This window comes from Euphorbia lathyris, chromosome 4, assembly GCF_963576675.1.
Source record: "Euphorbia lathyris chromosome 4, ddEupLath1.1, whole genome shotgun sequence".
NCBI lineage: Eukaryota > Viridiplantae > Streptophyta > Magnoliopsida > Malpighiales > Euphorbiaceae > Euphorbia > Euphorbia lathyris.
In genome coordinates, this window is record NC_088913.1 from 26,494,897 (window position 1) to 26,513,019 (window position 18,123).

The 18,123-nt window shown below is 37.8% G+C and overlaps 1 protein-coding gene across 1 annotated transcript; it reads right to left on the reverse strand.

Moving 5' to 3' along the window:
- Window positions 1-551: 551 nt before the first annotated feature.
- Window positions 552-2,961, reverse strand: LOC136227743 (HVA22-like protein a). The gene is made up of 4 exons (XM_066016484.1): window positions 2,897-2,961; window positions 2,791-2,817; window positions 2,215-2,331; window positions 552-1,971 (listed from the first exon to the last, which is right to left on the reverse strand). The coding sequence occupies exons 1-4, from the start codon at window positions 2,953-2,955 to the stop codon at window positions 1,701-1,703; spliced, it is 474 nt and encodes a 157-aa protein (XP_065872556.1). The 5' UTR covers window positions 2,956-2,961; the 3' UTR covers window positions 552-1,700.
- Between the last annotated feature and the right edge of the window lie 15,162 nt (window positions 2,962-18,123).

Below are 18,123 nucleotides of genomic sequence, written 5' to 3' on the forward strand. Positions count from 1 at the left end.
GAAGAAGAAGAGAGAAGAGAGAAGAGAGAGAAGAGAGAGAAAGAAGAAGGAAAATAAAAAAATTAAAAAGAGATGGAGAAGATGATATTTTTTATTTTTATTTTTGATTTTGTGGTTTCTTTGTGATAATTAGATAATTAGGGGGTTAATTTATAAAATAAATAAATATAAGGACCAAATTAACTCTTTTCTCTTTGAATTTTAACACCATTAGTCAATTTTGCCTCTGTTTGCTAACCACGTTTAGCACAGACCACTTTTTGTAAAAAAAAAACCACAGGTTCACGTTTGTAAAACGTGTAAACCACAGACATTTTTTTTTTTACTTTTATCCCTTTTATTTATACAAACATCTATTAGCAATCAGCTAAGTTTTACTAAACAAATTGATATAATCAAATCAGCTAACAGTAAAATATAATCGGTTAATCACTAGTATATTGGAATGGACTTAATTTGTATTTGATCAACTTACAGCACAAATTTAACCAAAAATAAAAGTGCACCATCTTTCTCATATCAAGATGTCAATATAAACCGCACACAATCAAGTATCAAAAGAAATGAGAAATTATATTACAAATAAATCTGGTGTAATAAACCCGACTAATCAAAGAAGAATACTATATCAATTCATCATGTGATCAAACCTCTACTTTGGCCGCAGCATCAGTAAGTTTAGTAGTCCTAGCCAAATGCTTGTCTCTGTAAGAGATTAATGTAAGATATATGATTGGGTTTTAATTATCAGCTCGAGCTTTTAGTTCAATCGGTTCCATTAAATGATATCAGAGCCTGTAGGACCAAACGGTTCGAGTCCGGGCAACCTCATTAATTTGTGGTGTTAAAAACACATGGCCGGTTGGGATGTATCATAGATAAATATAAGATATATAATTGTGTCTTAACTATCAGCTCGAGTTTTAGTTCAATCGGTTCCATAACACCTTCCATTAAGGTGACAGTTCATGGTTTGTTCACTAGTGCAGCTTACATTACAAATGGTGCACCACCACCACTTACAATCTCTAACCTCAACAACTGATCTACTCCTCCTCAGATTCAGTGCTTCACATTCCGGCGAATTGATGTTAATTTCCAATGAAGCAGAAGAAACCTCACCCTTTCCAGACATTTCCTCCACTTTCTGATGTTCACAGGCAGCCAAATGTCGTTTCGATTGAAGATGTAAAATCAGATCATTTTGATTCTTGAGTGTTTTCTGACATATCCCACAAGTCCATGGCTTGAAATAATACTTTGAATTTGGTATGGATTTTAAACTCTCTAAAGCCTTGGCATGTCTTTGACCTTGAAGATGTGAGATGAGATCTAACTTTCCTGTGCATTTTACCTTGCATAAAACACAAGTCCATAATTGTTGGCTGCTCTTGGAATCTGATAATTCTGCTTCACTTCTAGCACAAGTCCACTCCTTTTGCAATGTCTTGGAAGCTATAAGATCAGGAAGATCTTTTCCTGCGGCTATTTGAGCATATCTTGCAATTCCTTGCAGAGCTAAGTCGGATTCTGTTTGTCTAACCTGAAATTGTGGTAAATAAGGGTAGAAGAACTACACAAGCATCAAAAAAATGAGTCTCCGAAGTATCTAATTTCTGACATGACAACATGATTTAGAAAGAGAATTTATTTGACAGGGTTATCATTGTTGTGTAACTTATTTTCATGTGTGTTTTTGTTTAAATTAAAATGGGACATCTATATATAAGAGAAGGTACAAGATTCTGCAGAGCTTGGCGTTCAGTTTCTTTTGATTCTCTCTTTGCCTGAGTTAGAGGATAATCTTGCTTCAAGATGTCCGACAATTTAATCAACCAGTTGAAGACAAAGTGAGGATTCATAGACAGATATGGATGAACAAAGTGATTATAGATGTAAAACGAACCATCGAATTGAGGTGTAACTAAGCACCCCACTATCATTAGCTTCATGTAAGGCCAATAGGGAAACCTTGCATACAGATATTAAAGGAGATCAAATAGATTAGTACAAAAAAAAAACATGTATAATACAATATCTGTAAACATGATTTGTAATTTCATTCGCCGTTGTTTTTCTATATATTTTCTTTTGTTTACACATAATTTTTTTCTTCATTCCCATCCCACTTTTTTCTTTATCTATGTTTTAATCAAAGGCATATTTTGAGCAAAAATTAAAAAGAGAATCAAGAGAAATGTAGAGCAAACTTACGAGTGTAGTAGCTGCTGAAAAGCATTTTCAAATAACAAAATCAAGGAAAAGCAAATCCAATACGTGATGAGTTTCTTTGTGTTTGAGTTGTTCTCAATTGCTTGAATGGAAGCACATCTGTTAAGTATGTCAATACTCATCAATGCATGTATAATCAAATTAAAATAGTATAATTTTTATATAATATAGCTAAAAAGATATCAATAATCTTTCTTTACATTTGATCCAAAAAAAACAAATTAATTGTGATGAACCTGTATTGTATAAGCTGCAAGTTTGACGGGGTATTGGTGTAGGATTGCATCAGATATTATATTAATATAAGATATATGATTGGACTTTAACTAACAATTTAAACTTTTAGTTAAATTGATTTCATGACATGGTATCAAAGTCTCTTAGACCAAATGGTCAAAAGTTCCCGCCTTGACAATCTAATAAGATCTAGGAGGATTGCAACCCTTTACATAAAGATTGGGAAGTTTTTGCCTTAATCAAATAAGAACCCTCGAAAAGTAAACAGGATTTAGCACCAAAAAGTATAGAAAGAGAAGACCTGAACACAAGCATACTTACAAAGGATAGGCTATAGCAACAAGAGGCCTGCAAGAAAGGCAAAAGAATTGAAGTGAATATATATAGCAGTTTAACCCAAAATTCATGAAGCTTTATTAGGCATTACCATGCGAGAATGTGAAAGGATTCCAAAGCAAACTTGAAGAGAAGACCCATTAAATCCATTTCTAAAATTCGATTTCTCTGAATGCCTTAAATCTCCATTAAAAAATTACATAAAATTGCACTGAAGAAGTAACCAAGTAATGAAGGAGAGGGAGGCGACGCGTTCTTGTCAACTTAAAAACCTGAATATTAAAACTTAAAATTTAAATTGAACTTGTCAACTTTAGAATAGAAAATCCATGAGCTAATTTATTTCTGTTTTTCAACTGATGTTGCTGATGCAATTTTGAAAATTCCATTAAGTAGAAGAAACCTTTCTGATACTTTATTTTGGGTATTTTCCAAAAAGGGGAATTATCTTGTGAAATCAAGTTATAAGGTTGCCGTTGGAGCTTTGCAGGTAAATTCATCTTTAGCTTCATCATCTGCAGGGGTAAATTCGTTTTGGAATTTTCTATGGAAGGTCAAAGCGCCATCAAAATTTATTCACACTGTTTGGAGTGCGGCTAGGAATATCTTGCCTTGTTTTGATAATCTCTTGCAAAAAGGAAATAGTGTGATTGGATATTGTTGTTTTTGTGGGTTTCATGCTGAAACGCTTATCCATATTTTTAAAGAATGTCCTGGAACTCGATTGTATTGGAAGCAAGCGAATTTGTTATACCCTGTGTATAAGATTGAAGGTATGAACTGTCTGGATTGGTTTGCAACTATTATTAAAATTTTACCATCAAAGGAGTTTTCTATGTTTTGTGGAATTATTCATTTTATTGGTTTGAGAGAAATCAGATAATTCATGATAAACCACGTTTTGGGGAGATTAAAGTGATGGAAATTATAAGAGAATTGGTTAATGGTTGTTTAACTATGGTGGGAGTTAATGAGGAATTTGGCACTAGATTCGGGCTGATTGTGAGAAATTCAATTGATGATGGGTTTGATGGGGGAAGAGCTGCTTGTTTGAATTATAACGATGTAAATGTGGTGGGAGCTGCTGATTTATTTGGAAGGAATGGAGCTGTACAAGCAAATTTTATTTCTTTTGCAGGTGTGCAGCGTGGAAGTTGGAGGCAGGAAATAGCAGCTTGCATGAGTGAGGCCGTGAATAATTGTTCGGGACAAAATTTTGTTCAGGACGGTTCAGCAAGTGGATACGTGGATAATTCAATTCAAGTTCGTTGGCAGCCTCCGATTTTTAGAACATATAAACTCAATTGTGATGCTTCCTTTTTTATAAGATCATCACAAGCTTCTAATTTTAGTATTTTAAAATTTATTTAGGATAATTTGACCATTGACTCAAGCATAAGGACTAAGGAGTTAACAAAAACTGAGGGACTATATAATTATTTCTAAAAACAGGAGGACTAAGTAGTGTATTAGGTAAAAACACAATGACCTTATAATTATTTATCCAAAATAATATATATATATATATATATATATATATATATATATATAATTAAATCTTACAAGATACAACTGTTACAAAAATAATTTTATGCCTAACACTACAAGAAATTACTTGTTTACGATGGAAAATTTCGTCAGAAAACATTGAAATTCCGTCAGTAAAGCACTATTTAACGGAGTGTCGATAGACTGAAAATAGGGATATGGAAGAGCCTAATTTGAGTTCTGGATTGTCAATCCTTTCCTCAAACTTCGTAGGTTTGTCAGACCCTGGGGCGCTTCAGCCGCTAATCATTCTCGTTGAATCCTCGAAATAGAGATCGCTGAATCCACTATCAGAATGTAAACTTGACTTCGAACAATTCTTGAATCTAAACTAATTGAAACTGTGTATGTAACTAAACTAAAGAACAACTTGTGTACAACAAGTTTGTTTTTTACAGAAATGAAACTAAATCTAACTTTCTTCTGTGTCAGAGATATTGGGAATCTCGGTTGCAACAGGGACTTCCGTTCTCGTTCGTGATTGTTTCCCAACTCCTTGAATCGGTCTTCTAAATTCATACGTGCTTTTAGCTCGTAAATGTAATTTCTCTCTCGTTTTTGCTCCGTTTTAGCTCCTATTTGGATTTTACCAAATAATTAAGTACCTTGCACAATAGAAACAAATATAGACGTAAAAGTACTCTAAATAAATATAATTAGCATGATTTTAATATAAAACTGACATAATTATTAATGATATTTTAGGTATATTTTGGGCTTATCAAAAGTACCAACGGACGGTTTGTGAATCTCTCTAATATCTCTATGCTCAAAAATTTCCTCCAACAGCTCTTCATCCCAATCCTTGGAATTATGGATAAACCAATCATTAACTTTTAAATACTCTAACCCTTCTACCATAGGGGTTCGTATATAGTCATCCTCTTCATCACGCGACCATCTCTCACTCCACACATTTATTGATTGACTGTTTCCAATTTTCCATCTAATTCCTTCTTTAATGATTAGTTGAGAACTCCAGATACTTCGCCATATAAAACTTAGTAAATGCTCCAATGAGGCCCCCATAAAATCCCCACTTGCACTACTAGAAAATTGTCGAACTGTGACAGAATATTGTGACGGAACTATTTTCATCACAAATTTCACACGGATTTCCGTCACTAATCATTCCGTCAAAGCTTTAGACGAAAATTTGAGACGAAATAAAATTTTCCGTCACAATGAATCTGTGGAAGAATTCCCACGGTCTTGCGTGACGGAATGTGAGACAAAAAAATATGCCATCACAATTTCTTGACGTTTTTAGAGACGTTTTTATCTATTTCGTCACAATGGAAAAGTAGTTTTATAATTTTACTTTATCTTAAATATTAAATAAAACTGATTTAAAAAACTAAAAATAAAACCATATATATATATATATATATATATATATATATATATATATATATATATATAGGAGATCATGTGTGACACATTTCTTATAGTGTAACAAGCCTTATTGTGTGACAATGACCAATTTTGTAATTAATTAGAGGGATGTGGCAAACTTGTAAATAAAAAGACAGAGAAATTTGTTTTATTTCTTTTCTTGAAAATGCATTTTCCCGACTTTTCCAACCTCGTTTTTCAAAAAAATTTATACCGTTAGACTCGTCTTAATTAGACGGTCATTTTAAGATCCCAGAAGCTTGGGTAAAAAAAATTCTAGTGAACGAAATCCGGCGATCTGTTTTTCTGAGAGAAAAAAATGTTCAAAAAATTTTCAAAAATTTTCAGAAAATGTAAAACATTATTCTGATAAACTTTAATTCTTGGTTCAAAGTGAGATTCCTTTCGGTTTAGTCTCAAATCAACGGAATCTAGCGATTAGATGAGCGTTTTCCAGTGAGAAACTCGAAAGTGACCAGAAAATTCTCAAACAATTCCAAAAAATGTAAAACATTATTCGGAGAAACTTTAATTCTTGAGTCGAAGTAGGATTTCTTACGGTTTAGTCCCAATAAAACTTTTTCCTTAATTTTATCCATTCTACATGCTTCAACAATTTATTGGGTCAAAACCGTAAGGAATCTCGTTTTGAGTCAAGAATTAAAATTTCTTAAAATGATGTTTTACATATTTTAAAATTTTTTGATAATTTTCTGGGTACTTTTTGGTCCTACCTTTCAGCACTATGTGTTGGAATATTTTCTTGGAACAATATAACAATTCTGTTCGAACAATATAAGTATTCTGTTGGAATAATATAACTATTCTGTTGGAACAATTGGTACACAGATTTATTTTGTTGGAATAATATAAGAATTATAATTATTTCTAAATAATATAACTAATATAAATTTGAAGATACTATATTAAACAGGTGGAACTCTGGCATCAGAGGCTACACTATTCTCTATGCTTTCTGGACCCCATCGTAATTCTCTCCCTTCTGCATTTCTACCTCTACCCCTATTTAGAGGTGGTCGGCCACGTCGTCATCTTGGATGCATCTATATGATAAACAAACTATTACAATACATTTTTAATATGCGTTATGCATGAATAATATTTATTGGACTTATCAATATACTTTAGTAAGTTATATACTTGACACATATATACCTATATTCATATACCTATGGACCAACCTATTGCTCTGATACCAAAATATCAAACCCGACTCAAAATAGGATCGGATATGACAGTGAGACATTACCACAGACGTGTACGAGTCGGAAGTAACATCTCACAATTAAAATTTAAGAAATTCAATTCTTGTTTGAAACTTAAGAAACATTTTCAAAATGTACTTTTACATCTAGAATAGTTCGAAAATCACTTATAATATCCAATTACGAATCATTTTCTCTTGCTTTTAGCAAAACGAATTTGAAACATAGAAAGTTATGTCAATTTTAATATGTTAACTTTTATTCTGCCTAACCTCACAAATTAACGCCAAAATTGAACAATTCAAACCAAAATCCTTCATCACAACTTCATATTCGTTTCAAAATGGGCAACGTAAGTTCCTTCATATTCACAATCACAAAAACACGCCTATATTTGCATGGATAAAATGGTATGCAATACCCTAGAAGACGACTTGGACAATCGTGGCTGTATCCAATCCTCTCCCTAGTGTCGAACACTTCCTTCAGTACCTCGTACTTCTTCGCCTAAAAACATTAAAACATTTGAAAATATGAGACAGAAATCTCAGTAAGCAACTATCAACTATATAAACTTGTTTTACGTAAAATAGTTATATGTATACATTTGTGAAAATATTTAAACAAACAAAACCTTAAACTTATTAACTTGTAAACAACATCCAACTAAAACAGAGTTTTCATCAATAACCTCAAATCAAACTTAATAAAAAAACGTTTACTAAAAACCGAAGTTCGAATCAAATTCAATATCGTATCCATCACTGAGTATGTTGGGGTTTTGTGTCCTATAGACAATTGTTCCGGGATACAAACTTAATGTAAATGAATGGTTCTTTATGGCATTTGTTTTAATGAGATATATGTTTTATAACTATATAAAGGCAATACCTTTTATGAACTAAATAAAGTCTAATAAAAGGAAATCTGTAAGTTTGTTTAAAGTGATCATAAAGTGTTCATACAAGCATGAAGTGAGACTAAACTTTATGATAAACTAATAAACTTAAAACCACCCCAAGTCAAGTGATATGTCTAGGATTGACATAACGCTGTTGAGACTTGCATGTAACAATGTCTTCTGTCCGACAGAAAGCTGATCTCACAAGCTTCACATATATAGATATCTGGACAGTTACATGGATCCGATGAAATGAGTTCATTAGGATTGGGGATCCGATTTGAGATAACAGGATGGGTAGATTCATCCTTGTCACCTGTTCATCTCATTGGTATTAATAGGTATAAGTAATCCTCAGACTCAAATGAATGTTAATTGGTCATCCTGAATTACTGAATGTGAGACTTTGATCCTGCGGTCCCACGATCCTTAACAGAGATGACTCTGGGGTGTGAACTGCAAAGGTTGGGTGTCACATGAGGAAATGTCAGGGTAGTTATACATTGGATTGAGCATTTATCACTCCCGATTAATGGGAGATACGTCCAAGGATCGCTTGTGGAAGACTCGACTCTAAATCCTTGCAAGGTGATAGCTTAAGAGTAGAAATACAGATTTCACTTAACCTATCTATTTGAGTTGACTCGGCCTGAACAAGTAAAACGAACGTCTCGCTATATGTGACTTGACATCATCCATAGTCATAAGATTCAGTTCAAGGATGTAGTTGATAAAGGATCGAATTATACTGTAACTAATACGGAAAGGTTAACGGTAGAATCAACCTGTCTTCTTAACGGACTCTGGGGGAATGATTACAGACTTGCTAATAACATACTCAGTACATCATTCCGTTATGCAAGGATTAAATATAATTCTTGAAGAAATTAATTTAATAGTTGCATACGGCCAGAAGTAGTAAGAACCTAATGGATCACACATAAGACTTGGAACCAAAAGAGAGATGGATGTCATTAATAGATGGAAGCCCAATTAAGCCCAGTAAGGCCCATTATGATAGAGGGGGGCCGAAATTTATATGTAGTTAATAAGGAATTATTTTAATTCCATTAATCCTAATTTGATTAGGTTTGTGAATTAAATTAATTAAAGGATAAATAAGTTAGGAGTTATAATTAGATTATAAATGCTCCTATTATTATCCAATTAGGTTATATATTATTATCCTAAATATATTAGATATATAGTAAGATAATAATTGGGAATTCTATTCCGAATTAAATAACTATTAAGTAACCTATTCCTATCTAACTAGGGTTTAGATACAAGTGACTATATATACCCCCTCTATAGCATGAATTTCGACTAAGCTCTAACCCTCCCCTCTATGTGATTTTCGAAATCTACATCTAGAGAGAGAAAGAGAATTTGACTCCCCTAGTTCGTGGACGAGAATTAATATGGCTTTCATCGTTTGATTAATTTCATTCATCTTCTTTTCTCTTTGATCTTGTGTTGATTAATTAGAGGCAATCTATTTTGGTTGCATCTCATACGGTTGATTCTAACTTAATCTCACTGTGTTTTTCTTTGTGCTTGGGAACTCAGAGAAGAGTTGTGGGCACTTCATAAACAATGATAGATAGTTCATCAAAAGGTATTCCTTCTCATCCCTCTTTATATGAAATAACGATTAACGGATCCTATGGTTAAATGGAAGTAGGCTAAAAATTTTATATTTCCGCTGCTATACCTTAGCCTAATTTCCAACATTGGTATCAGAGCCATCGTTAAATCCGTTATTTCATATATGAAATTTAGAAGTTTTCAATAGGATTGAATGAATATTTATGGTTAGGATTAATTAACAAATTGTTTGGTTAATTAATTCTAAAGATAAATAAGTTTTAATTAATTGTTAATTAAAATAGATTATGCGTATGTTCCTAATTATTTCGGTTGATAATCATTATAACAAAATCTATTAGTTTTATGGTTAGGTTAATAAAATTAGTTTTATTAATTCTAAAGATAAAACGGAAATCTATTGTAGTTTTTCCTATTTCTGAAAGTCGTTTTTAAACCGTTTTTAAAATCTGATATATATATGTATTTATATGTTTTAAATTAAAAAAAAATATAAGTTCGACGGCGGCTCGGGTCGCACCTCACGGCGCAACCAGCCGCCGTCGCGCGGCTGCTGCCTCGCGGCAGCAGCCGCGTGATGTGTGGTTCGTCTAGCGGTGTATGTTTACGGATGTAGTGTGATATGTGTGTGCCATGGGACTATGGATGTGGTCTTTCTAATTGCTCTAAATTCACTAGACGTCACTACTTAGGGGCAAGTGTACCCTGTCGTATCAAGTAATAATCCGGTTAAGACCGGGTATCGAATCCACGGGATTTATAATTACAAGTATTAGACGACTCGGTTTCGTATGTTATTTAAGCGATGATTACTTTGGGGTAAAGTAAGACACAACTACACACTATTCCTAACTATTGGCGACACAGAATCGTGTAGCTAAAAACTCTATGAAGTGGGGCGTGTATGATAAATTATAACCATGATAAATAACGACTCTAAATGTATACGGATAATGGTTTATTCTTGCAAAGACGACCAAGTGTAGTAAGACCGACCCGTGAAGTGCTTAGACTACGGGATTCCTAGTCAAGGCGTGTCTAATGCGGGGGAACTAGAAATTAGGGCCCGTAAGTTTCGTGGCTTGTCAATTCCTACGGTTTCCGGTTTGTCACTTCCGGTAGGGCAACACCTATATAATTCCCTAAAGATAGCCCGGATGGCGGCGGTAATCGCGTGTTCCTACACAATAGTCAATTATCAATATCAAAACAAGTAATAAACATTAACACATAAAGAGAAATAGAGATTATGAATCATAAATTATAAATATGGAAAGCGTATAGATGAAATACAACCAAGCCTAGTACATAGGAAGAGTACAAGCTAATTAGCAAGTAAAAGGGAGAATCCACCCTTGGAACTAGCTAACTAGACTCAAAGCCGTCTCCTAGGTCGTGGAGGTGGAACTCTCGAGCTTGGTGATGAATGATGGAGCGGAACTTCGATGGAACGCCGGAACAATCGAACAAGCTCTCGAGGGGGAGAGTTCAACTACAAAATCTGAATCTAAGTTACAAGGAAAGAAAAGAGTATAGTATAGCTCTCTAGTATGCAATTGGTGTCTAATGAAGTTCAAAAGCTATCTATTTATGGACATCAAGCAAGGGCAAGTTGGTAATTTTACAAAGCACAAGCATGAGGCAACATTATTTGGTGCAGAAATCCCATGATACGCCCCGCGTAAGGTGGTTTACGCCCCGCGTAGGTGCCCATTCCGTCAGAAATCTCCTGCATGTGGACCAATTCCGTGTCTAATTGTTCCCAAACACGCCCTGCGTAGCTGAAGTACGCCCCGCGTGTTTGAATTTCTGAAGTTTTATTGCTAGAATTGGAGTATTTACGCCGTAAATGTGTCTCTGATCTTTTTACGTTGAAGAACTGCCTTATACGCCCCGCGTATATAATGATACGCCCCGCGTATATAATGATACGCCCCGCGTATGGATAGTTGACTCTGGGAGACAATGCAGTCTGACTTTCAGGATTAGGCCAATTATTACCGACATGTGTCATACGCCCCGCGTAAAATGGCATACGCCCCGCGTATGCTGAGTCAGTCCCACATGGTGCCTGTGGATAAGGCAATTATTTCTAGCATCATGTTTCACGCCCCGCGTATGAAGTGGGTTTTTGCTCCTTTCTTGTACCTGAAATACAACACTTGAGAGCCGAGTTAGCTTGACGTTTTTATTTCCTAAACTAATCAAAAAACGAAGGAATTAAACTAAAAGTACGAGATTTATTTTTATTTCTTTATTTATTCAAAATACTTTATTTTTGCAATTAAACTTATTTATTTTATCCAAAATTATCCCGTAAATCACGCTAAAAGATAGGGGTAAAATACCCCTATCAAACCTCCTCGGACTTTAAAGTTTTACTTGTCCTCAAGTAAAAGAAATCGAAAGATAAGGGATTGAGAAAATTAAGAAACAAACCGAAGGTTGGTTTTGCCAAGTGCGTGATTTCAAAGTTATGGTTTTGTACAAAGGTTTCGGTAAGTACCTACGCCGACAATTGAGTACAAAAACTTGTTCGAAACCTCCATGGTCAAGATTTAATAGGCAATATCAACGGGGGTTGATTATCTTTTGAGAATCCGATAGTACCTCACTAAGGGATTTCGCTCTTACGCTCAATTTCTAGGTGGGTCGGTGTTTTATCGCTCTTCTTTGCACTTACTCGAGATCATGTTGAATTTGCATTTTTATCCGGGTTTTTCTTCTTAAAATGTGGTTAGGCAATATTAAAAATGAACCCGGAGGGGGGTTGTAATGTGGCTAGCTTCTTTAGTGGTTAGTTTAAAGAAACTCGAGTTCAAAAATACCGTTTTGTGATTGCACCACATCATTGCTTATTTTGGCCTTGGCGAATTTTACAAGACGTACTTCAAAATTGCTCGGGTGGAGCTTTGAGAATGCCTTATTATTTATTGTATCCGTTGTTTTGGTAGAGGCACAAAAACAATATTTTGAGAGCTAATGGTGTTTATTTGCTAAGGCCGTGACTTATTTCGGATAATTCGGGTGCAATCTTGATTATGGCGGTAATTTGAACAAGAGGAAAAAGGGTTACATGTTAGGAGGGTGTTAACAAAAAAAAGTTGGTTAATAGGCTCAAGGGGGTTTCCTAATGTTTAATGAAAACGAGAAAAAGAAATTAAGAGAAATTAGCCTAAGTGGGTTCGGTTTATCATCTATTGCCTTTTTACCAAAAATTAAGTGTACTTAACCCGGTATTTGATGCAAATTCTATGAGTCGAGTGAAGTCAAAGCTCTCGAAAAATTGTGAAAGAATTAGAGTTCTCGTACGAACTCTTTAGGCTCAAACATACCTCACAAAAATTCGGGTTTAAATTGTGTACTATCGAGTTTTTGCTAAATTCTCAACTATCCCGTTTTTATTGCCTTTTCAAAGTTCATTATGGAGATGACAATTGGGTTAAGACTCAATGCCCTAGTTTAGTACTAACCTAAGCTTTGTACAAATTCCCTAATTTCAAAATCAAGACTAAAATTTCTTAATCGAATCATTCCTTTATGTTCCAACCCTTTTATTTTTGACGACAAATAACGGAACTTTAATTAATTTTCGAAGGAGGGATAGCATGTCGGGAAAATTTAAGAAAGTCAATAAATTAGTTTAATTATTTTGTCGTTTATTTTATTTTTATTTTTGTTTTTGGTAGTGCAAAACAAACGTTAAGTGCGGGGTTGCACGTCCCTCCGCGTTATTTAAAATGACGCCTATTCCAAGGGCGTCGCAAAAAGAAATGAGAACAAAAACAAAACAAAAATAAAGTGAAAAAGGAAAGAAAAAGAAGACCCTTAGTGGTCAGGGGTTACGCGGGGCGTGCCCACAGGGGCGCCCTGCGTAACCAGTATGTTTTGTAATGTTTTTGGGCAGAGACTCAAATACGCGGGGCGCAGAAAGAGGCGCCCCGCGTGTTTGAGTTCCTGAACTGTTTTTATTCATAAAAATGAAGGGACGCGGGGCGTGCCATGGGGTACGCCCTGCGTCGTGTTATTACGAATAGCAATATTAAACGAAAAACAATACGAATCCCAAACCGAAATCACTAAAATAATAAAATAAATGGAAAGTACATTAATAACAAAAAGAACCACAACAACATCACAAGAAAAATAAAAAGGAAAGGGAACTATTGTTGAGGTGGAGGTGGATTGCCATTGAGGTTGAAGTAGGAAGCGAAGGAGGCAGTGAGAGCATCGAAACGAGTGTCGAGATGAGCCCGATCCTCCCGTTGTTGCGCCTCGAGGGTATCGAAGCGGGTGTCAAAATGGGCTCGATCACGACGTTGGTTGTCCTCGAGGATATCCAACCGAGCATAAAGGGCATTGAAGTCGTGAAGCAGTGGGGGACTAAAATTGAGACCCAAATTGGAGTCTGAATCCCCTCCCTCATCGGATTTGGCAGCCCCCGAGGTTTCACCCGGGCCGGAAGTAGGGGTAGTCAAGGATTTAAATGCATTTTTATCTATGGGTCGAGGCACAAGACGTGGGAGGTGCTCAATGGCGTCGGAGCCGAGAGTGGAGAGGGCGAAGATGGTGACGAGGTGGCCAACCCGAGCTTAGCCCTTTTTCGGATGGGTGTGGCACGGAGGTGAAGAGCCACATGGTAGGCAAGGTCGTAGGTGAGCCCGTTGACACAACAGTAGAGGGCCAACAGCTCATGTTTGTTGACCTTGGTGGACTCCGACTTCCCCGTAAAGTAGAAGGAGATGAAGCGGTGAAGCAATTGGAGAATGGGGTCACGAATACTAGCCGGGTGGAGGTTGGAGACGTGATAGTCATTGGGCCCGGTAATGGAGGACCAAAATTCGGGGGCGGAGATGCCGTCGGGCCAATGGGCGACGCTAGGCTCCGCTTGGTGAGTGAAGTGGGTGCGGAGCCATTGAGTGTCAATAGTGAAGGGGCGGTTGTGGAGGCGAAAGTTGAAGAGGGTGGCTCCGGGCACATTGTTGGAGGTGAGGGAGGTGAAGAACTCGATCACCAAGGAGGGATACACATGGTATTCCGTGCTATACATGTCGTACCACCCGAGGGCACGGAGAAGAGCTTCAAAAGGCGTGCCAAGATTGTGTTGATCGAGCATGCTCCGTTGGATGTAGGGAAGCTCCATGACGGTGGCGGCACAAAGGGCTTCGTACCGGAGGGCTTCCTCCTTGGTGAGAAGGTGGAAAGGTGCCCGGTAGAGGCGGGTGAGTGGTGGAGTGTCTTCCCGGTCGGGTGGTGGTGGTTGTTGGTTTTGGGTGGACCGGGAGGAACGTGAGGTGCGAGCTCGGCGAGCTTGCATTTGTTGGTCGAGGGGGGTGTTAATGGCGGCTCGTTTACTTCGGGTCATGGTTAGGTTGAGGAATGGAAAAAGCTTGAGAGAAGATGGGAAAAGTTTGGGAAGGATTGGAGAGAATAGTGAGGGAAGAAGAGGAAGAAAGGTGGGTTATATATAGGAGAGGAGTGGGGAATCCAAGCATAGCTCGGATTCCCAGAGGGGTACGCGGGGCGTGAAGGGCCCACGCTCCGCGTATCCCTCCTCCTGACGTTATTGGATGGAAGATTGGTGAGATACGCGCGGCGTAAGTAGGGTTACGCCACGCGTATCGGTGCGCCTTCCCTTTTTCGTGATAAAAGGGATAGGGACGCGGGGCGTAAATAGGGTTACGCCCCGCGTAATCAGACGGGAGAAGAGGGATCTTTTGTGGTTTTGGTAATTTTATAATTTTTTTGTGGATTTATGAGGGTTTAATGATTTTTATGATTTTTATGTTTTATTTATGGGTAATTAAGGTGGTGGTTAATGATAATTTATTGTGGAGGGAATGTGGAAATTTGAATTTGAAAAGGTGAGAATTGATAGGGTGGAAGAGGAGGTGGAGTGTGGAAGTGGGAAAAGGTGTATAGGGAAGAGGGGTGATTAGAAGTTTGAGAGATGGGGAGTTGCCATGGGGAGTTGTGATTCACAACTCCCCGAGGATACGCGCGGCGTACCATGCGGTACGCCCCGCGTGTCCTTCACGTGGCATTTAAAGAAAATTCATTTTTAATTGTTTTAAGGAAAGCGTACGCGGGGCGTAAATGTAGATGCGCCGCGCGTAGCGTGTTCTTTATTCAGTAAAAACGGCAGGAATTACAATTACGCGGGGCGCAATGGTTTGTACGCCCCGCGTATTTGTAAAATTTTGGATTAATGTGGGATTTGTTTTTCTTTTGATTTTTAAGAAAATAAAATAAAAGAAAAAGGAAGAAAGCAAAATGAAGATGAAAAATAGAAACCACCATAATGCAAAATAAAGAAAAGAAATAATGTTTACAATACATATAGACAAATGGTTCGAGGGATTCAAACCGATGCTACGTTTTGAGTCGAAGTAGCTCGACTTTCTTATGTGGCGGCTTATTGCAAGATGTCCGCGTTGGAGCTTGACGGGTCCAAACTCCTATTGTTGAGGAGCGTTACCACTTGCCCGGATTCCCGATTCTTACCCCGCGGATTTTGTTCAGTATTTGCCGGGAGGGTTCCTAGTGGCCTCTCTTGTTGTTGACGGTTCAGGTGGGCCACCTGGCGACTAAGATCCCTACAAAACACTTCGCTATCGGAAAGACGGGTTAATATGTCCTTCAATAAAGACGTGACCGATTGGTCTTGTACACTGTTGGAGGGCAGAGCGTTTCGATTTCCGGGCACGGCTTGTGATTGCCCGAGCCCGTTTTCCCAAAATTCTTGCTCAAAGCCGGATGGGGGCCTCAACACATTATTATTGTTGCCATATGACAAGTTCGGGTGTTGATACCGAGGCCTCCATCCGCTGTTATTATTATTATTGTGGTGAGAATAGGAGTTCGAATGGGAATTATACCTTTGGTTACCTCCTATAAAACTTACATTTTCGGCATCGCCGGCGAAGGGGCTACCGATTTGGCAATTAAACGCGTCATGGTCTCCACCACAGTGAGTGCACATCATGACCTGTACACCTTTATTGAGGCTTAATTGAGCGATCAACGAGTCAAGCTTCTTGTTCATTTCAGCTATGGAGCTCTTCGGACCCTCTCCACAGCGAATGTTTGATGCCACGACGGGCCGACAAGCCGATCCTCTTGCCATTGCACACTTTTCCTTGCGAGCTCATGAATGAGCTCGTAGGCCTCACTAGCTGATTTCCGAAATAGATCCCCACCTGCAGCGGAATCAACAGTTGCACGGTTAGTGGGAGTTAACCCGTGGTAAAAAGTGCTTACCAAGTCGTGCTTTGGGATGTCATGGTGGGGGCAGTTTCGGAGCAACTTCCGGAACCTAGCCCAAGCTGCGTGAAGGGCCTCGCATTCCAACTGCCTGAAGGATGTGATATCGGTCCGTAACTTGACTATTTTGGATGGCGGAAAATAGTAGGAGAGGAACTCCTTTTCAAGCTCTTCCCATGACGTGATGGATCCCGCCTCCAATGAGTGTAGCCACTCCAGCGCCTGTCCTGTCAATGAAAAAGGAAACAATTTCAGTCTCACAGCCTCAACGGGAACACCATTTTGCCGAGAAGTATCGACACACATAAGAAATTTATCCAAATGTTCGTTGGGGTTCTCATGGAGTTCCCCTCCGAATTGACCGCATTGTTGTATCAGTTGGATCATACCGGTCTTGATCTCATATGTGTTGGTCGGAATCGTGGGAGCGACAATGCCATTACGATTTTGGGGATGATGCGGTGCAAGGATCTCCATCATCGAACGCGTATCATTGGCCCCACGGATGTTGTTCACGTGTGGCCTTGGGTTTCCGTTGGGTTGGTTGACCTCGGCGTTGGGGTTTGCCATTTTCTCTCTACGTAACCTACAAAGAGTACGTTCAATTTCGAGATCAATAGGTACGAGAGAAACACTTTTAGATCGGGTGTGCATAAAGTAAACAAGTATAAAAGAATTATCAACAAAAAGAATAATGTTAACAAACGTATATATAAACAATTTATACAAAAAGAATGCTTAAACTAACAATAAAACGTTTTTGTCTAATATTGTAGGAAATTATAAATCCCCGGCAACGGCGCCAAAAACTTAATGTGTGGTTCGTCTAGCAGTGTATGTTTACGGATGTAGTGTGATATGAGTGTGCTATGGGACTATGGATGTGGTCTTTCTAATTTCTCTAAATTCACTAGACGTCACTACTTAGGGGCAAGTGTACCCCGTCGTATCAAGTAATAATCCGGTTAAGACCGGGTATCGAATCCACGGGATTTATAATTACAAGTATGAGACAACTCGGTTTCGTATGTTATTTAAGCGATGATTACTTTGGGGTAAAGTAAGACACAACTACACACTATTCCTAACTATTGGCGACACAGAATCGTGTAGCTAAAAACTCTATGAAGTGGGGCGTGTATGATAAATTATAACCATGATAAATAACGACTCTAAATGTATACGGATAATGGTTTATTCTTGCAAAGACGGCCAAGTGTAGTAAGACCGACCCGTGAAGTTCTTAGACTACGGGATTCCTAGTCAAGGCGTGTCTAATGCGGGGGAATTAGAAATTAGGGCCCGTAAGTTCCGTGGCTTGTCAATTCCTACGGTTTCCGGTTTGTCACTTCCGGTAGGGCAACACCTATATAATTC

What these genes read in the sequence shown, in the direction of transcription:
- LOC136227743 (XM_066016484.1), bottom strand. Translation starts at nt 2,955, where the DNA reads ATGGATTTAATGGGTCTTCTCTTCAAGTTTGCTTTGGAATCCTTTCAC. An exon ending in TCCTTTCACATTCTCGCATG is followed by an intron (nt 2,818 to 2,896) that starts GTAATGCCTAAT and finishes CCTTTCTTGCAG; the next exon opens with GCCTCTTGTTGCTATAGCCT. An exon ending in TTTCAGCAGCTACTACACTC is followed by an intron (nt 1,972 to 2,214) that starts GTAAGTTTGCTC and finishes TCTGTATGCAAG; the next exon opens with GTTTCCCTATTGGCCTTACA.